Consider the following 17,272-nt stretch of genomic DNA (forward strand, 5'->3'; position numbering starts at 1 on the left):
ACATTAGCATATGGAAAAGACCTGCAAACTAAATGATGATGATGCAAACACCCAGGAAATTATTTTGAGAGAAGATTTTCTAAACGCAACAATACCAATTATATTAAATATTGATTTTTCTGAAAAATAAAATTACACAAGTTCACTATTTTATTTAAATTGGTTTGCCAGAAGTCGTCCATAGAATAATGATATGATTCACTATTTTTATCCATGAAAAAGTCCAATTTAACAGTAAGTAAACTAATTATGGTATTTACACCTTTAACATTTTATGCAATCTATCATCATTTTAGCAAAAACTAATTTTAAATATATTTTCTTTACAGTGTGGAGTTATCTTTTCTATATTCAGTCAACTTACATAATGTCTGTAATTATGCTATAATTACAATACTATTTTCACTGTTTTACTAGGTTGGTGCAAAAGTAATTGTGGTTTTTGTCGTTACTTTTAAAAATGTCAAAAACCGCAATTACTTTTACACACAAATCTCATCTAGTCAGGAGGTTGAGGTGGGAGGATAGCTTGAGGCTAAGAGTTGAAGAGTAGCCTGGGCAACATGGCAAGACCCCATCTCTAAAAATTTTTTTTTTAATTAGCGGAGCATGGTGGCACACACCTGTAGTCCCAGCAAAACATGATTGTGTTTGCAGAAAATTCTGAGAACTCTATAAAATGAAACTAGAATAAGAGAGTTTAGTAAGGCTGCAGGATACAAAACCAATAGAGAAAAATCAACTACATTACTATGTAGTACAATGAAAAACTGGGAGTTACAATTTTAAAATATCTTTTAAAATAACACTAAAATAGTAAATACTTAGATATTAATTTAGGAAAATATGTGCAAGACTGTTATGCTATCAATCTCACAACAGAACAGAAACATTTTCAAAGACCTTTAAAATTGGAAAGAAATGCTATGTTCATTAATCAGAACACTCAATGTTGTTAAGATGTCATTTCTACCTAAAATTGCTCTATAGATTCAGTGCAAACCCAATCAAACTCCCAGCAGGCTCCTTTGCATAGACATGGACAGGGGATTCAAAATCCTTTGGAAATGCAGAGGACTTAGAATAGCCAAAGGGGTTTGGAAAGGAGTATAACAAAATTGGGGGAATCATCGCACCTGATTTCAAGACCTATAAAGCCACAATTATCATGGCAGTATGATATTGGTATAAACATCAATGAAACAAAATAGAGTCCAGAAAAAGACTCATCCATATAGGGTGATATGGTTTGACTGTGTTCCAACCCATATCTCTTCTTGAAATGCAACTCCCACAATTCCCACATGTCATGGGAGGAAGCCAGTGAAAAGTGATTGGATTATGAGTGCAGGTCTTTCCTGTGCTGTTCTCATGATAGTGAATGAGTCTCATGAGATCTGACAGTTTTAAAAAACGGGAGTTTCCTTGCAAAAACTCTCTTCTCTTGTCTGCCGCCATATGAGATGTGCCTTTCAGCTTCCTCCATGTTTGTGAGGCCTCCCAAACCACGTGGAAATGTAAACCACGTGGAAATGTAAGTCCAATAAACCTCTTCCTTTTGTAAATTGCCCAGTCTTGGGTGTGTCTTTATCAGCAGTGTGAAAATAGACTAATACTAGGGCAAATTAATTTTAACAAAGTTAACAAGGTAAGTCAAGGGAGAAAGAATAATTTTTTCAAAAAAATGGAAAAATTGGATAACCATATATAAAAAATTGAAATTTGAACGATATCTCAGACTGCATAAAAATTATTATAAATAGCCTAAAAGTATAAAACCAGAAGAAGAAAACACAGGAGAAAATCTTTGTAATTTTTGGGTTCAGCAATAATTTCTTCTGAAAAACATGTACTTTAAAAGAAAAATGTTTTAAATAGACTTCATCAGAATTAAAAAATGTATATTCTTTGTAGAAAAAAACTGTTAAGAAAAATTTAAAAGCACACAGATTAGGAGAAAATAGTTACAAAACATCTCTAATACAAAATTTATATCCAGATTATATAAAGAATTCTTACAACTTAGTAATAAGACAAATCACTGAATTTAATTTTTAAAAGTTGAATAGATAATTCACCAAAGAAGATATGCAAATGACAGATACATGAAAAGATGCTGAAATCATTAGTCATTAGGAAAATGCAAAGTAAAACCATTCTATGCCCTTAAAATGGCTAAAATGGAAAGAATGATAATATCAAGTGCTGGTGAGATGTAGAACAACTGAAACGCTTAAACACTGCTAGTCCTACTGCTTTGGAAAACAGTTCTGTAACCAAACGCAGGTCCCATCCCTCACCCCTTGCAGTGTCTAATTAACAATAATGAGATCTGACAGAAAATAACTTTATTCCAGAGGTAGCTGGGGGAGGTATTACAAGCTCTTGCCTTGAGGGTACCACTTCAGTCTTCAGGACAAGAAGGCACGGGCTTTTAAAGGGGACTTGGCATGAACAACATGTAGAGGAGGGAGTGAGGAGGGATGGGGTCTTCGGATGTCTTACCTGTCGGGTGGTCTGGTTGGTGCCAATGTGAGCAGAGGCAGGTTGTAAATTGAGGCTACCTCCTGGTGGAAGAGAGTTCTGGAGGCACCTGGTTTGCTTCAAGGTAGGGTCTCTGGGACTTCTAAGCAAACTCATAGATAAGCTTGCCATGCCTGGTGGAGAGAAGGTAAAGGCTATATTTGCCTTCATTAAGAACTAAGTAGGAGGTGGGGGGAAAAGAAAAAGAAAAATAATCATTTTTTTCCTTTTAAAAATAGGATATTTGACCACAGTTTGACAGTTTAAACATTCACTTAGCAGGTGAGCCAACCATTTCATTTGTAGAAGAGAAATGAAAATGTGTCGTACTTATACTGCAATGTTCATAGCTGCTTTAGTGTTCATATTCAAGAATCTGGGGTACTGTGCTCACTATCTGGGTAATGGGATCATTCAAATCTCAAACCACAGCATCACGTAATATACCCATGTAAAAAACCTGCACACGTACCCCCTGATTCTTAAATATAATTTGAAATTATTTGTGTAAAAAGTCAAAAATTAGAAACAGCTAAAATGTTCATGAACTATTGATTGATAAATTCTGGTACATTCATATAATAGTATACTATTTTTTAAAAAAAGTAACAAACTACTTTTGTTTGAACAATGTGAATTGATCTCAAAAGCATTAGACTAAAGTAAGAAGCCAGAAGTAAAAGAATACATATTGTATGTTCCCATTTACAGTCACACCTTGTTTTATTGTGCTTTCCTTGATTGCACTTTGTAGATGTTACATTTTTTATAAATGTAAAGTTTGTGGCAGCCTTGCATCCAGCAAGTCGATTGGCACCATTTTCCTGAAAGAATATGCTCGTTTTGGGTGTCTGTCAGCATTTTTTAGCAATAAAATATTTTTAAATTAAGGTGTGTATTTTTAGACATAATGTTATGGCACACTTAATAAGCTACAGTATAATATAAACATAACTTTTGTAAGCACTAGGAAACCAAAAAAGTTCTGTGACTTTGTTGCAATATTGCTTTATTTATTTATTTATTTATTTATTGAGGTGATCTGGAACTGAACCAACAATATCTTCAAGGAATGCCTGTATGTAAAATTCTAGAAAAGGCAAAACCATAGTGACAGAAAGCAGCATAACAGGGATTGCCTGAAGCCAAGGATGAGGGTGGGGCAGATTTGCTCGCAGAGAGACATGAAGAATCTTTTTTGGGTAACTCAAGTGTTTTGTATCTTGATATAGATAGGGATTATGTGACCGTTGATTTTTAAATTCATTGAGTTGTATACTTAAGATTGCTGAATTCTATTTCATGCAAATTATGCTCCAGTAAGGGAATTCTACTGTCAATTTAATTTTCTTTCTTTTTTTTTTTTTTTTTAAGGTAGTCCATGTTTTTTTCTCTGGAAGCTTTTCAGAATTTGCGGTTGGGAGTAGTGAGACTTCAGTGTTCTACAATTTCATTACAACATATGATGGTGCGATTTTTACTTGTTATTTGCACTGATTGCAGAATCTGCATTTGTAGCGGTCAAAGGAAAACTTCCCCTTCGCCCTCTGAAAACTGACTGAAAAGTAACTGACAAAAGGCAGATTAATAGGAGTGAAGTCATACAAAGTGCAATGGAGGCTTCAGTCACAGAGCGAGTACACCAGGCAATGGAGTACAGATCATTTTATACCCTTCTTTTTAGGGGGAAGGGAGATGGGGAAGTGTGGAGAATTTTAGGGTGGTAGTAAATGGTTTTTATGGGAATTCAATGGGGTTGAACATACAATGGCCTGAGACAAGTTGGACCCACAAAGCAGACGATGGTTTGTGACCAAAGTTTATTCAGGTATGTTGAGACTTCAGACTTTCTTCCTGCGATATGAGTTGAGTTAATGAAAACTCAGGGAATGGACCAGAGGTAACCATTTTCTTCTGAGCCAGTCTGGACTTCAGGGAGATAAGGGAACTTCAGGGAACAGTTTCATCATGAGCTTTATTTAGGAGAGACAATGGGTTGAGGAAACAGGAGGTGGAAGGAGGTCAGAGAGACCTTGAGGCTTCTTCAGTTTAACACATCAAAGTGCCATATTTTGGGTTATCAATTTCTGAGGCCCAGCACATTTATTCATTCATCAATTCGGGAAAATCCTCTACCACCATCTCTTCAAATATTATCTCTTCCTTGTTTCTTTTTATTCTCTTTCTTTGGAATTTTGATTACACTGATGTTACATTTTCTTACAATGCTTCCCATATCTTTCTAATGTCTCTAATATTTTCCATTTCTTTAGTGCTCTGTATTGAATTCTACTCCAGTTCATTACTTCTTTCTTTATCTCAGAGTAATTTGCTTTTTAACCCACTTATTTAGTTATATATTTTAATTTTTAGAATTTCTATTTGGTTATTTTTCAAGTGTCTATCTTTCAAATATTATATTCTTCCTTACTCGTGTATTTAATTCCCTTTATACTTTTAAAAGTATTTAAATATAGCATGTATATTCATAAATCCAGTATTTGAAGTTTGCAGGAGTCTAATTTTGCTACTTATTGTTTGTCCTGACTCACTAAGGTGGGTATTTCCAAATGAGATTTGTAATTTTGGATTGTGGGTTCCTGTTGGCTGGGATTTATCTATAGAAAACCTGAAAACCACATTTGAGGGATTATTCTCTGCCAGATGCCTGGGGCCGATTAAAGTTGATTCTTAACTGTGTGAGACTACCCAAGTAGTGTGAATTTGAACCTTAGTTTCACTTGAGAGCAGAAGGTAGATTCTCAAAAGAGAGTTTTTTTCTCTTTCAGAGGCCAACACTACAAAGGCAAGTGTTCTTTTTATTTTTCTTTCCTGATGGTGGATTTTTTTTTCTGGTTCTATCTGTTAACAGTGATAAAGAGACCTAGTTCTAACTGCTGATCTTTCTGAGTCCAGAGCCCCTGACTTCTGGTCCTTCAAGACAATGAAAACCATGGATCTAGTATCCAGGGAGCAGTAAATACGCTCAGGGCAGCCACTACTTTGGACAATGAGAAAAACTAAGAGAATAATTTGAAAAATAGATAAGAATACCTTAAATCAATCATGAATTATTAATATAAATAAGTGACCTACTTAAGAGGGAGAGAAGGAAAGAGAGAGAGAGAGAGAGTGTGTGTGTGTGTGTGTGCGTGTGTGTGTGTGCGCGTATTTGGGAAATACTTTTAATAAGTTCTTCCTTTCTTTCTTGTGGTAACAAGAATTACCTAGACAATACTTTTGTATTCACCCGATGACACTCAAAAGATTCAGAGACTTAAAAATATTGTTTTCAAGGTCAAATCAAATTGGAGGCAATGATTCTTTATTCCATTTATAAGACCTAGGTAACTTGTCTTGGTAAAGGTAGTACTAAAAATGCCTTTTCTTTTAGACAGGTAGTTAGAATACCATACAGAGCTCATTTTTGACTGTCAAAACCAAAATTATTTGCAAGCCATAGATACATACAACCTTGTAGGCTGACACCTCACTTAACTGTTAAATCACCTAAAAGATTATCTTGTCTTTCTTTTATGTGAATTCAGGAGCACAAAGCTATTTAAAATTCTTTCTCTAGAGAAATTCTATTAGGAGTATTATATTTCTTTGGCAGTCCTAAAAAGAACCAGCCCAATATTTTAACATCATATTTTTTAAAGCTACTTTGGATTATTCTTTAAAAAGTTAGATTGAAACCCAAGAAACAGAATATGCACTGGGATACAGCATGAATTTTACCAGGGTTTTTCTATAGCTCTAAGTGTTCTTTCAAATCTGTCTGGTATCTAGGAAACCACTCTGTATTAGCATAGCAATATTCAAATATACAAGAGACTAGTAGGTAAAAACACAAATAGATTATACTTTCCCCTACTACTCCCTGCATATTTGAATATACAGAACCCAAATAGTGTTTTTACATGTAAGTTTTAGAGTGTCCCAGAAGGACATAAGAGCAAAAGAGAAAAAAGATTGATTGTACCATTAAAAATAGTCTGTAGTTACAGTGCAGTCGTCGGGAGAGGAAATTACTGAAGCGTAGTTCAGGTAATTTTAAAAAACTGATGCTAATAGATGACAGAGGCTGAACACATTCTGACTTATAAAATGAAAGAAAATAATGGACAAAGGAAGACAATAGCAATAAAAACTACCACTTACTGGGTTCTGACTATACATCGGAACTATATTCAGTGCTTTACTTAAATTAAAAACAGTCTCAACTACAAGAGAATCCACTTATCAAGTGTTTAATGTATGCCACTTTTATCTATAGAATAATTGTTTGAGTTAGGTATTGTTATTTGCCCAGTTGTGTAACTGAGGAAACTGACACAGAGTTTCATCAACTTGTGCAGATCATGTAAGCTTGAAAATGTTAAGTAAGATACAAAAGCCAAGACAGGCTGGCTCCAGAGTGTATGCTGTATAACAATCTTTCCATTTTATTTTCATCTAACTACTAACCTTCATTTCAGCCCAGTTAGGGCAGGAGTCTCTGGGCCATGGACTGGTACTGGTCTGTGGCCTATTAGGAACTGGGCCACACAGCAGGAGGTAAGCAGCAAGGGAAGCTTCATCTGTACTAACAGCCACTCCCCATTGCTCCCATTACTGCCTGAGCCCTACCTCCTACCAAATCAGCCGTGTGATTAAATTCTTACAGGAGTGTGAACCCTATCGTGAACTGCGCATGTGAGGGATCTAGGTTGCATGCTCCTTATGAGACTCTTATACCTGATGATCTGTCACTATCTCCCATCACCCCCAGAGGGGACCATCTAGTTACAGGAAAACAAGCTCAGGACTCCCACTGATTCTACATTATAGTGAGTTGTATAATTAATTCATTATATATTACAATTTAAAAATAATATAAACAAAATGCACAATAAATGTAATGTGCTTGAATCGTACCAAAACCTTCCCCCACCCACCCTGGTCCATGAAAAAAAAAATGTCTTCCATGAAATCAGTCCCTACTGCCAAAAAGGATGGGGACTGCTAAGTTAGGGTATGTCTTCTCCCATTTTAAAGATGGGGAAATAGAGGTAGAAACTCTAAGTAACTTGCAAAAGATTACTTGTGAGTAATAGTATCAAGATCAAAACTGGTCTACTCTGTTTCCAGAACCTATATACTTTCCACTCTATTATTCTGCCTTTATGACAGTATTTTTTATTCTTCAGTTATTCATTCATTTAGTCATTCATTTAACAAATGTTTATTGAGTACTCTGTGCAGTCTGTTCTGGACTCTGGGGATACTCTTATGAACAAAAAAGGCAAAGTTCCAAAGATTGCATTCCAGTGGAGGGAAATAAAAAATAAACAAATAAACCCATAAATGTTTATCAAGTGTTAGCAGGCTCAATAAAGAAAAATAAAGCACTGTAAGCAGCTAGAAAATAATAGGAAAAAGGCTATATTTAAATTTTTCAGATAAGATGGTCAGTGCAAGGAAACGTGTAACTGTCACTGGTCTTTTAGGATGCTGTTGCTTTCTATCACAAGTATCCTGGCTTACATGACGTTAAAACTCAATCTTGGTTTCATATCACTCTTCTGGTTTCTGGAAGAATATGCTTGATTTAAAACTCACCATGTCATTGCAGAAATAATTTTATGCTGGTTTTCCTTTGTAATTCTTGAATGGTTATTTGAAGAGACAAAATTGGTAATTGTTTTCTTTCTGAGCATTTATCCAAAATACCCAGCTTAATAAGATGAACAAACGTTTGGACTGATTTGGAGAGTATGCCTTGCCAACAATTAAGTAAAAGGATATTTTCTTTGTCATTAACATTTCATGTAGAATATTAGTTCTTAGAAGCAGTCTAATAATAAAAGCTGTAGTGATGTCAGGAACTAATTGACTGATTTTAATTGAAGAACACTTATATTACAGAGTATATGATGGTAATATGTGTTCAACTTGTTTTTCACTTTTCTTTAAAAAGCTGAAAACTTTCTTCCCAATAGTAATTAAAAATAAACAGCAGTCATTAACTTACTGTGGGCTTCTAATAGCCACAATATTGCTTCCTTGCATGAATGATTTACTGATCTAAAGTAAAGTAATTCAACACTGAAATTATCTTGAAAATTAAAAACCATCCTAGGTAATGAATAGTTTCAGTTTCTGTAGCACCAATTTATGTTTAGTTTTTTTAAATGTATTCTTCTGCACATATACAACTTGCTAACTAATAAAAATAGTCTCAAAGGGACACTACCTCAAAGAACAGTATGTATGCCAAGCTCAGTGTCTGAACTCTGCAGGCTTGGAGGTGATATTTATTCATTCCTTCATTCAGCCAACACTTACTGAGAAGCTTCTTTAGGCCAGGTGTTTTCCTGAGCTTTTTAGGGGATAAAAGAAAAAAAAATGCAGTCTCTGCCCCCAAAATAACTTCTTATTATGGGATTAGGATAATATTTTATTGTAAGCCTGTCTCTTTCATTTAGTTGGTTGTATCATAATTTATTGAACCAATTCTGTGTTGTTGAATATTTAGGTAAGTTATTATTTTTTGCTATAAAAAGCCTTGTTTGAACACCCCTTGTAGTGAATAAATGTGTCTGTATTTCTGATTTTATTTTTCAAATGGATTTCTACAAGTAGAATAACTAAGTCAAAAGACACAAACATTTTAGTATCTTAAAAATGAACCAAAAAGTTGCCTAAAATGGAAATACAGGGAAAAACATTATACTATTATACATTGCTACGAAAACTGTGTGAGATAGCCTTTTCTTAGTCCATTTCCTTGCCAGCATTAAGAATATAGAATGTTTTGCAACATGTGTATCATTGATCTTTAGTCTTCACAATTCTTAAAAAATTTTCATTTTTAGGAATACTTTAGTGCTGGTTAAAAATTTTCAACTGATATTGATAGTTTTTATCTAATAAGAAGTTATCCAGATTATGTTCTTTCCTTTATTTCTTATGCTGAAATTTAGAGTATTAAGAGGTTATGAAGTGTTGTCCATTGGTTTGAGAAGTTTGACTGCAAAAAATGAAGATTGTAGTTGTGCGTGAGTCTGTTGGAAAAGTTGAATATTAACTTAAAAGTAAATGTTAAAAAACCAAGTTAGATCTGTATTTTTGGGGGTTTATTGGATTTCATAAATACATATTTAGAATATTGTGAATTATATTAAACACATTATATTTAGTGTCAATACACTTTTTCTAAGCACAAAATTCTTACCTGTAGAAATATAAAAAGAAAAAAAATACTGTGAATAGATTCAAAGGGCTCTAACCACATCTTCCTTAAAAATGAAATTATGGAGAAGCTTCATGGTTAACCTGTCTGTAACATCTATATAATATTTTTGCCATTCCTGAGTTTGTATGCTCAACAGTTTGATCTCTTTTCTATTCATATCTCAGTGGTTACACTGTTTATTTCCAGAACCATAGGACACAAAAACCGGTATGTCAAAGTCCCCCGTGGTCACATCTGGGTTGAAGGTGATCATCATGGACACAGTTTTGACAGTAATTCTTTTGGGCCGGTAAGTCATCTTTTATCTTCTTGTTGATATAATTGGATTTCAAAGGTGAGAACAAAAGTATGTCAGATAGGTTATTCGGGTAACTCAGCCAAGACTGATCATGAATTTTATAGTGGAATAGTTTATGTTCGAAAATTTCCTTTTAAGTATCATAAAGTACACTATTACTGTGTATGTAGGTATGTGTGTGCACATGTGTTTCTTAGAAAAAAAAACTCATACACTTCAAGAAAGTTCCAAAAAATGCTTTTGGCCAACTACCTTATTCCAAATTGGAAGATCTTTTTTTCTCCCATGGGAATACTTTGTAGCTTATATTTTCAGTTGATGTTTAGGTCTTGTACACATTATGTAGGCATCAGTTTTCTAAATCATTAGTTTAAAATGCAAGTGTAATGGAAATCATATTAGTAAATGTACAGGAAGCAAATTTTACCTCTACCCTCTTAGGGTCCCGGCGGGGCCTGAGAATTAAATTGACATAAGACAGAGTCATAGGAGAAAAGCCAACAAATTTAAGATAAGTTTTAGGTGGCACAGGAGCCCTCATAAAGAAATGAAGACCCAACAGGTGGAAAAACGTACATACTTTTATGTTAGATTGAACAAAGAGACCTAATTGTGGAAAAGTAACTAAATTATGTGGTGAGGCTAAAGGAAGATAATTATTTTAACACATTTTAACAAGGTCTGTTGGTACAGAACCCCCTCTGTGCCCCCTGCCATGACTTCCCATGAAATAATGTTTTTTTCTCCTGGTACAGGAAGGGCATCTTTCACATGAAAAAATGTGTCTCCTGCTTTCAGGAAGAAAAGGAAAAGATTAGAATGCCCTTCTTGCATCTGCTGTTTGTCAAGTGCCTTTAGCTTAAGTTATCCTCATGTCAAAGTGGCATATTTTGGAATGGCATAATCTGTCACCCTTTATAAGTAGAATGTTAGAATTATTGAGTTTATAGTAGACATGCAGACATTCCTTATTCCGTGCTTGCACACCATAAAATTGAGACTAAACTGGTATTTTGGGAGTTTTTTCATGTTGAATGTATACAGAAATTCTGTATTTATGAATTCCTGCAATAGCTCATAATAAAAAGTGAAGAATCTTTTAGTTAACTGGCACTACACCTGCTTCTCATTATCTAGTGTGTTTAAAAGCTTGGATCTTCACTCATTAGATTTTCCTAAAGGTAAACATATCTGTACTTGTTAACATATATGTAAGCTGAGCATCCCTAATCTAGAAGTCTGAAATCGGAAATGCTCCAAAATTCTCATATTACTGAGCACCAATATGATACTCAAAGGAAATGTTCATTGGAGCATTTTGGATTTCAAATTTTGGGATTAGATATGCTCATCCAGTAAGTATAGTGCAAATCTCCAAAATAAAAAAAAAAATCCAAAATTTGAAATACTTCTGGTTTCAAGTATTTTGGATAAGGGATATTCAACTTGTATAAGTTAATATTGAATACCTTTAGATATGTTTGTGAAAAACATTTTATCCATATAGTTTTTTCTAAAATTTAATGTTGGTGGTCTCTAATAAAACAATTTCTTTCACATAGTATGAGGGCACACTCCTGCTGTCACTAATGGAGCAGCCACTTTGACTCATCTTTGGCTGACAGTACAGTAACAGAGCTAGAGCTGGATAAACATATATGACTGTGTGGAAGATAACTTTAGGAAACTACTCCTACTTCTTTTTTTCTAGTTGCAATGATGATAATAAATACTACTAAGACCCTTTCTTGCCTTTGAATAGTAATTATTACAAAAATATAATATAATTTTTGTAAGGTATACTAAAGTGAAATAAACAGATTGGAAATGTTTTAGGTCGCTTACAGTGTAGAAGTGACTCTTGTGACAAAATTTTGTAGCAACTCGCAAGTGAAAAAGATTACCTAAAAACCATTTTATGTGTCTCTCATCACAGATGTGATTGGGTATGAAATATTTCCATTATGTATGATGTCTCTCTGAAATATCTTTATGCTAACCCTCTTGAGTTTATGATCATTGCACAATGATAGAAAATGTCCTATCGTCTCATGATACGGATTTGCCAATTTATGACTTTAGTTTGCATTTCTAGTGTGATAAATACCTTTCATAAGTTTACTTTAAAATTTTGATAATTGTCTGGAAGTGTTGTTCAGTGCATATTACTACTTGATTTTACTGGATTATATCATAAAGACTTGGTGATTCTAATGTGTTGCTTTATAATTGCTCAGAATATTTTCTAAGCATTTCTTTCAGTAATTTCTTTCTCTGTGAAAGACATTAGTGTCTTTTCCTTTACGACACCTGGTTCTATGTAGATGAATACATTTTCTATTGTAGCCATGATGTTCTTCACCAGCACACAAAATAACTGATTATCGTAGATAGTGACAAATTTTCTGCCTGCTTTAAAATGGAAGCACATAAAAAGTAAAGTTTGTATTTGTATTTGTATGTATCTATAGCTGTGACATTTCTAATAGTGATTTTTAACTACTCTACGTTGACAGACTCTTCAATTAAAAATGCATGCAGTGATTATTATAAATATTAGTAATTATATTTGAACTGTTCTCCTAGATAATATGTTCCATTTACTGAAAACACAAATGTGATTCTTTCCATGGCCTCCAGTTAGCTTGTACATTTTCCACTTTGAAGTTTTTCTATCATTTTTATCTAGGTTTAAACTGAGAGCAACCAAGAGACTTTCACTCTTTCCTGCATAGTGATTTGTGAAATTCTAGTATCTAAAAATAAACCTAAAGTAAATTATTTATATATTTAGCACCTAAAATATATAATTTATTTTAGCTACTTTGACCAAAGGACATTAGAAGAAAAACTTTTGGCTTATACATTTCAAGGCAAACATAACTTTTCTAAGATGTATAAATGTATTTTGATTTTTAGGTTTGTGATCGTACTGTGACCTTGTGAACAATTTGTGTGCCGGGACTATGAAGCATAACTGAATAATTCAGATTCAGAAGCTATTTATGATAGAGTGCCTCTTTCTGAGAATGGAAACTTTGAGCTATACTAAATATGAGTTCTTTTTAGTTCTAAGTCATTTGGAAAAGAGCAAATTCAATCACTTATTTTATTGATACCTTATTAGATAAAATATTAGCCCCCAGAGTGTTTTGTGAAGGAAATATGCCTAATAGGAGATGATAGTTTTAGAAATAAATGAGCATTAGAACTATTATTTATTAATGAAATGAACTGTTGGTTTGAAAGTGATGATATATAGAATATTAAAATTCCATAGAATTCCTTTTGAAGTTTATGAAGTACAAAAATTTTTTCACTTTTTAAAAACTAGTGAAACGTAAAGGAGAAAAAGGTTATGTTTTTTGAAAAGTGTGGAAAATGAATATTAAAATTTATGAAGTGCAAAAAGTTTTCCATTTTTTAAAAGCCAATGAAAAGTAAAGGAGAAGAAGTAAAGTTTATGTTTTTATATCATGCAAAGCTTTTTATCTATGCCTTCAAGACACATTTTTGAGCACCTGCGGTTTGTCCACTTTGATTTAGGCTTGTGGATCCTGATGGGTGGGATGGCTCAGGAGAAACAAAAGTTACATTTAACCAGGCAGAGATTTTAGATTCTGTAATGTATGTGGGAAATGGACATTTTAAGCAATTTAGTATCTAATCATACCTGTTCTGATTTTTTTCCCCTATATAATACTTCTTTGGTAAAAAACAAAACAATAGATTCTTGGAGTTGCAGGAAGGATGAAAGAATGGGACCTTTTCTTTTAAGAGCACTTGACAGCCGGGTGTGGTGGCTCATGCCTATAATCCCAGCACTTTGGGAGGCCGAGGCGGGTGGATCACCTGAGGTCAGGAGTTTGAGACCAGCCTGACCAACATGGTGAAACCCTGTCTCTACTAAAAATACAAAAATCAGCTGAGTGTGGTGGCACATGCCTGCAATCCTAGCTACTCGGGAGGCAGAGGCAGGAGAATCACTTGAACCTGGGAGGCGGAGGTTGCAGTGAGCTGAGATTGCACCATTGCACTCCAGCCTGGGCAACAAGAGAGAAACTCTGCCCCCCTAAAAAAAGAGGTTGGGGGAAGAGGAAGGGAGGGAGGGAGGGAGGGAGGGAGGGAGGGAGGGAGGGAGGGAGGCAGGCAAGAAGGAAGGAAGGAAGGACGGAGGGAGGGAGGGAAGGAACGAAGGAAGGAAGGAAGGAAGGAAGGAGGGAGGGAAGGAACGAAGGAAGGAGGGAGGGAGGGAGGGAAGGAAGGAAGGAAGGAAAGAAGGAAGGAAGGAAGGAAGGAAAGCACTTGACAAAGAGAGGAACTGGGACTGAGTCTTGGGAAATGTTTAAAATAGTCAGAGATTATAAGGACAGAGATTCAGGTCATAGATGATAAAGAGTGGACTGAACCTGTGAGCCTTCTGAATTCTTTTGCCACTATCACTAAACATTAAAACATGCCCTGATGCCCAGAAGGAGCAGGTAAGAGGATCAATAGATTCTACCAGTACTAAGGTATAATCCCCACTCTCAAGGAAGGATGGAAGGGAGGGAGACAATCAGTCCTTCACAACACATTGTAACAAATACTCTAGTTGGGGGTATGACACGGCCTTTTAGAGAAGTAGAGTGTTTGTGTATGAAAACCCATGAAATCTCCCAGGAGGATTTGGTAGAACAGAGTGTTCTGAAATCAGTGAAAATAACTATTTGGTAAAAATCCTGCATTACATAAAGCACTCTAGATGCTATATGTTTTGTGAATGAAGTAATTTATGCCTGGAGTGGTTGATGGGTTTTAGCTGCATTGAAAATATTCTGCCTATGCAATACAGAATAATCTTGTGATACACGAGAATGAATTTTCATTGCATTTATTTATTGTCGAATTGTAGCATTTTCCTTGTGTAACTTCTCTAGAGCAGCTAGAATAGCTTTTATTTAAAATCAGCCATTTCAAATTTAAAAAAGGTCATTAGACAGTGTTGACAGGATCCAAATGAAGTATTCTCTTCACACTTTCTTTGAAAAAATGGTGCTTAGGCTTTAATTGGTTATATTTTCTTGTGGCTTGTAGTACATGCTTGTTCTTTAGAAAATTTTGATAGGAACTAAAATAATCTATATTTTATAGAAAAATACTGGTAACAATAGTTTTATAGTTTTTGTTAATAAGTCATAAAGCCTCACCTTGTGGTTTTTCATCAAATGTTTCTCATGATTCCCATAAACAGTGCCAGAACCTGGCAACCTCACATGCTTTACCTAGATATAATTTTCATTTGACTGGTGTAGACAAAGGCATACATCTCATAAAAAGATCAAGGCCACTTAAAGGAGATATCATTATAATGAAAATATTTGTATAACCAAAGATAACTAAGTTTTGGAAGAGAGCCCATTCTCAGAAGCTGTGTTCAACACCAAGAAATGTCCATGCAGTAAAATGAAACAGAAAGTCCCTCAGGACTAGCTTCACTGTTCATTGGATTTGTTGCTGTAATTAAGACATGAAAAAAATATATGATTTTAAAAAGAGAGCTTGGAAACATAATATGGTGATGAAATAAATAATGTCACCCGTCTTCCCAAGAGAAGAGGCAATCTTAGCTTCCATTCCTACCAAATCAAATTTTGTCTTATGCCTTAATTATTCTGCTAGTGTAGAAATTATTTTCCACATGATTTCATTTTTAGATAGAAGAATGTCAGCAGAATTGTCATTAGACTTTATTGCTATGGCAGATACTGTTCCTTTGGGCCATTTAGTTACAGAATTAAACACATTCATTTTATTAGAAATATATATTTACTGATAATAGGTCAGGAGCCAAGATTTAGTGAAACATATGCAGGGGTTATTAATTTAGCGATTTTATAAGCGCTTAGAATTTTTTTTAAAGTGAGGTCAAAGCCTTTATTTTACTTGTTGGTACCTACATAACTGGGCATACATACAAAAATAAAATGGAAAATATGAGGCACCCGTAAGACAAAAAAAAGTCTTCTATTGAATATATTGAGATTCAAAGTTTGAGATTAAATTGCCTCATTTACATGGATATGTACTTATAAAATATTTGGTGGGTAATTTTGCTCTCCACTTCTTTTAATAAATAGCAAACTATGTAAATAACTTTGTAAACAGCAAACTATGTAAATAACGTTCTTTTGAAGCTGGGAAACAGCTTTTTTTGGAAATTTTTAATTTTCTGAAAACTTGTTGGGTAATCTTTAAAAAGACTTTGCTCTGTGTCAGTATCTTATTGGTTGTATTTGAAAAAGATGAGTTTAATTTTAAGTGTCTTGGGTGATCTTTTTTGTATAATGGAGCCGTAAATGGACCCTGTAGTGAATCATGATAACTACACTTGTAGACATTATTCATAGTAAGACCCATGTGAGTTTTTGGTACTTTAAGATTTGTCTAACTTGGTGAATCAAGCAAGTGAAAATGCAGTTTTTTACTGATGTCGTCAGAATCAGAGCCATAATGTGTATTCTACTGATAAGGTCATCACAGGCCCCATGGCTTTTGCATTAAATAGAAGTTATTTTTGTAATATGACTCCTAAATAATTCTGCTCCATTTGATATTCCTGTCACTAACAATTTTTCTAAAAAGAATCCTGATCACATCATTTTGCTTCCTAACAACAGTATTATCAACCTACAGTACCTACTATATTCAATAAAGGCAAGAAAGTCCTCTCTTACCACTTATATTTGACATTATGCTAAAGGTCATTATCAGTGCAGATTAAGTCAAGTAAGAGAAATGAAAGATATAGGGATGGGAAATGAGGATTCCAAACTGTTATTTTTCATAAATATGATATTGTCTCCTTAGAAAACCCAAGAGGAATCTGCAGAACTATTAAGACAATTATGCAAACTTAGTAGTATAATAGCTATTATATACATGATGAAACATGGCTAGATATCATCAAGAAATAGAAAACATACTGTTAAAGAATTTGCCATTTAAAATAGCAGTAAAAAATTCAGGATTGGTTACCTCTGGAAAGGATGGGAATGAATGTTATTGGGGAGGAGTGAGTGTACAAAGACACCAAGTTATAGTACTTATATCTGAAGCAGAGTGGTGAGCATACAGATGTTCATTACATTATGCCTTATGCTTTTTATGTCTAAAACATGAAAGAATACTTCCTTTTTTTTTTTTTTTTTTTTTTTTTTTTTGAGATGGAG

General features: G+C 34.2%; 1 protein-coding gene across 11 annotated transcripts in view; it reads left to right on the forward strand.

The window, feature by feature from the left end:
- Window positions 1–17,272, forward strand: part of LOC105475279 (inner mitochondrial membrane peptidase subunit 2) — an 886,283-nt gene that overhangs the window by 657,799 nt on the left and 211,212 nt on the right. For 8 of the 11 annotated variants that reach the window (XM_071094624.1, XM_071094621.1, XM_011730376.2 and 5 more), the window contains one exon: window positions 9,950–10,052. The exons of 1 other annotated variant lie outside the window; for it this stretch is intronic. In XM_071094624.1, coding sequence (XP_070950725.1) covers window positions 9,950–10,052 — 103 coding nt within the window. Of the gene's footprint in view, window positions 1–2,762; window positions 2,806–9,949; window positions 10,053–11,623; window positions 11,808–17,272 lie in introns of those variants that run through there. 2 more of the 11 variants (XM_071094627.1, XM_024790865.2) reach the window with 2 other exon arrangements.

The sequence above is a fragment of the Macaca nemestrina genome, chromosome 4, assembly GCF_043159975.1.
Source record: "Macaca nemestrina isolate mMacNem1 chromosome 4, mMacNem.hap1, whole genome shotgun sequence".
In the NCBI taxonomy this organism is placed as follows: Eukaryota; Metazoa; Chordata; class Mammalia; order Primates; family Cercopithecidae; genus Macaca; species Macaca nemestrina.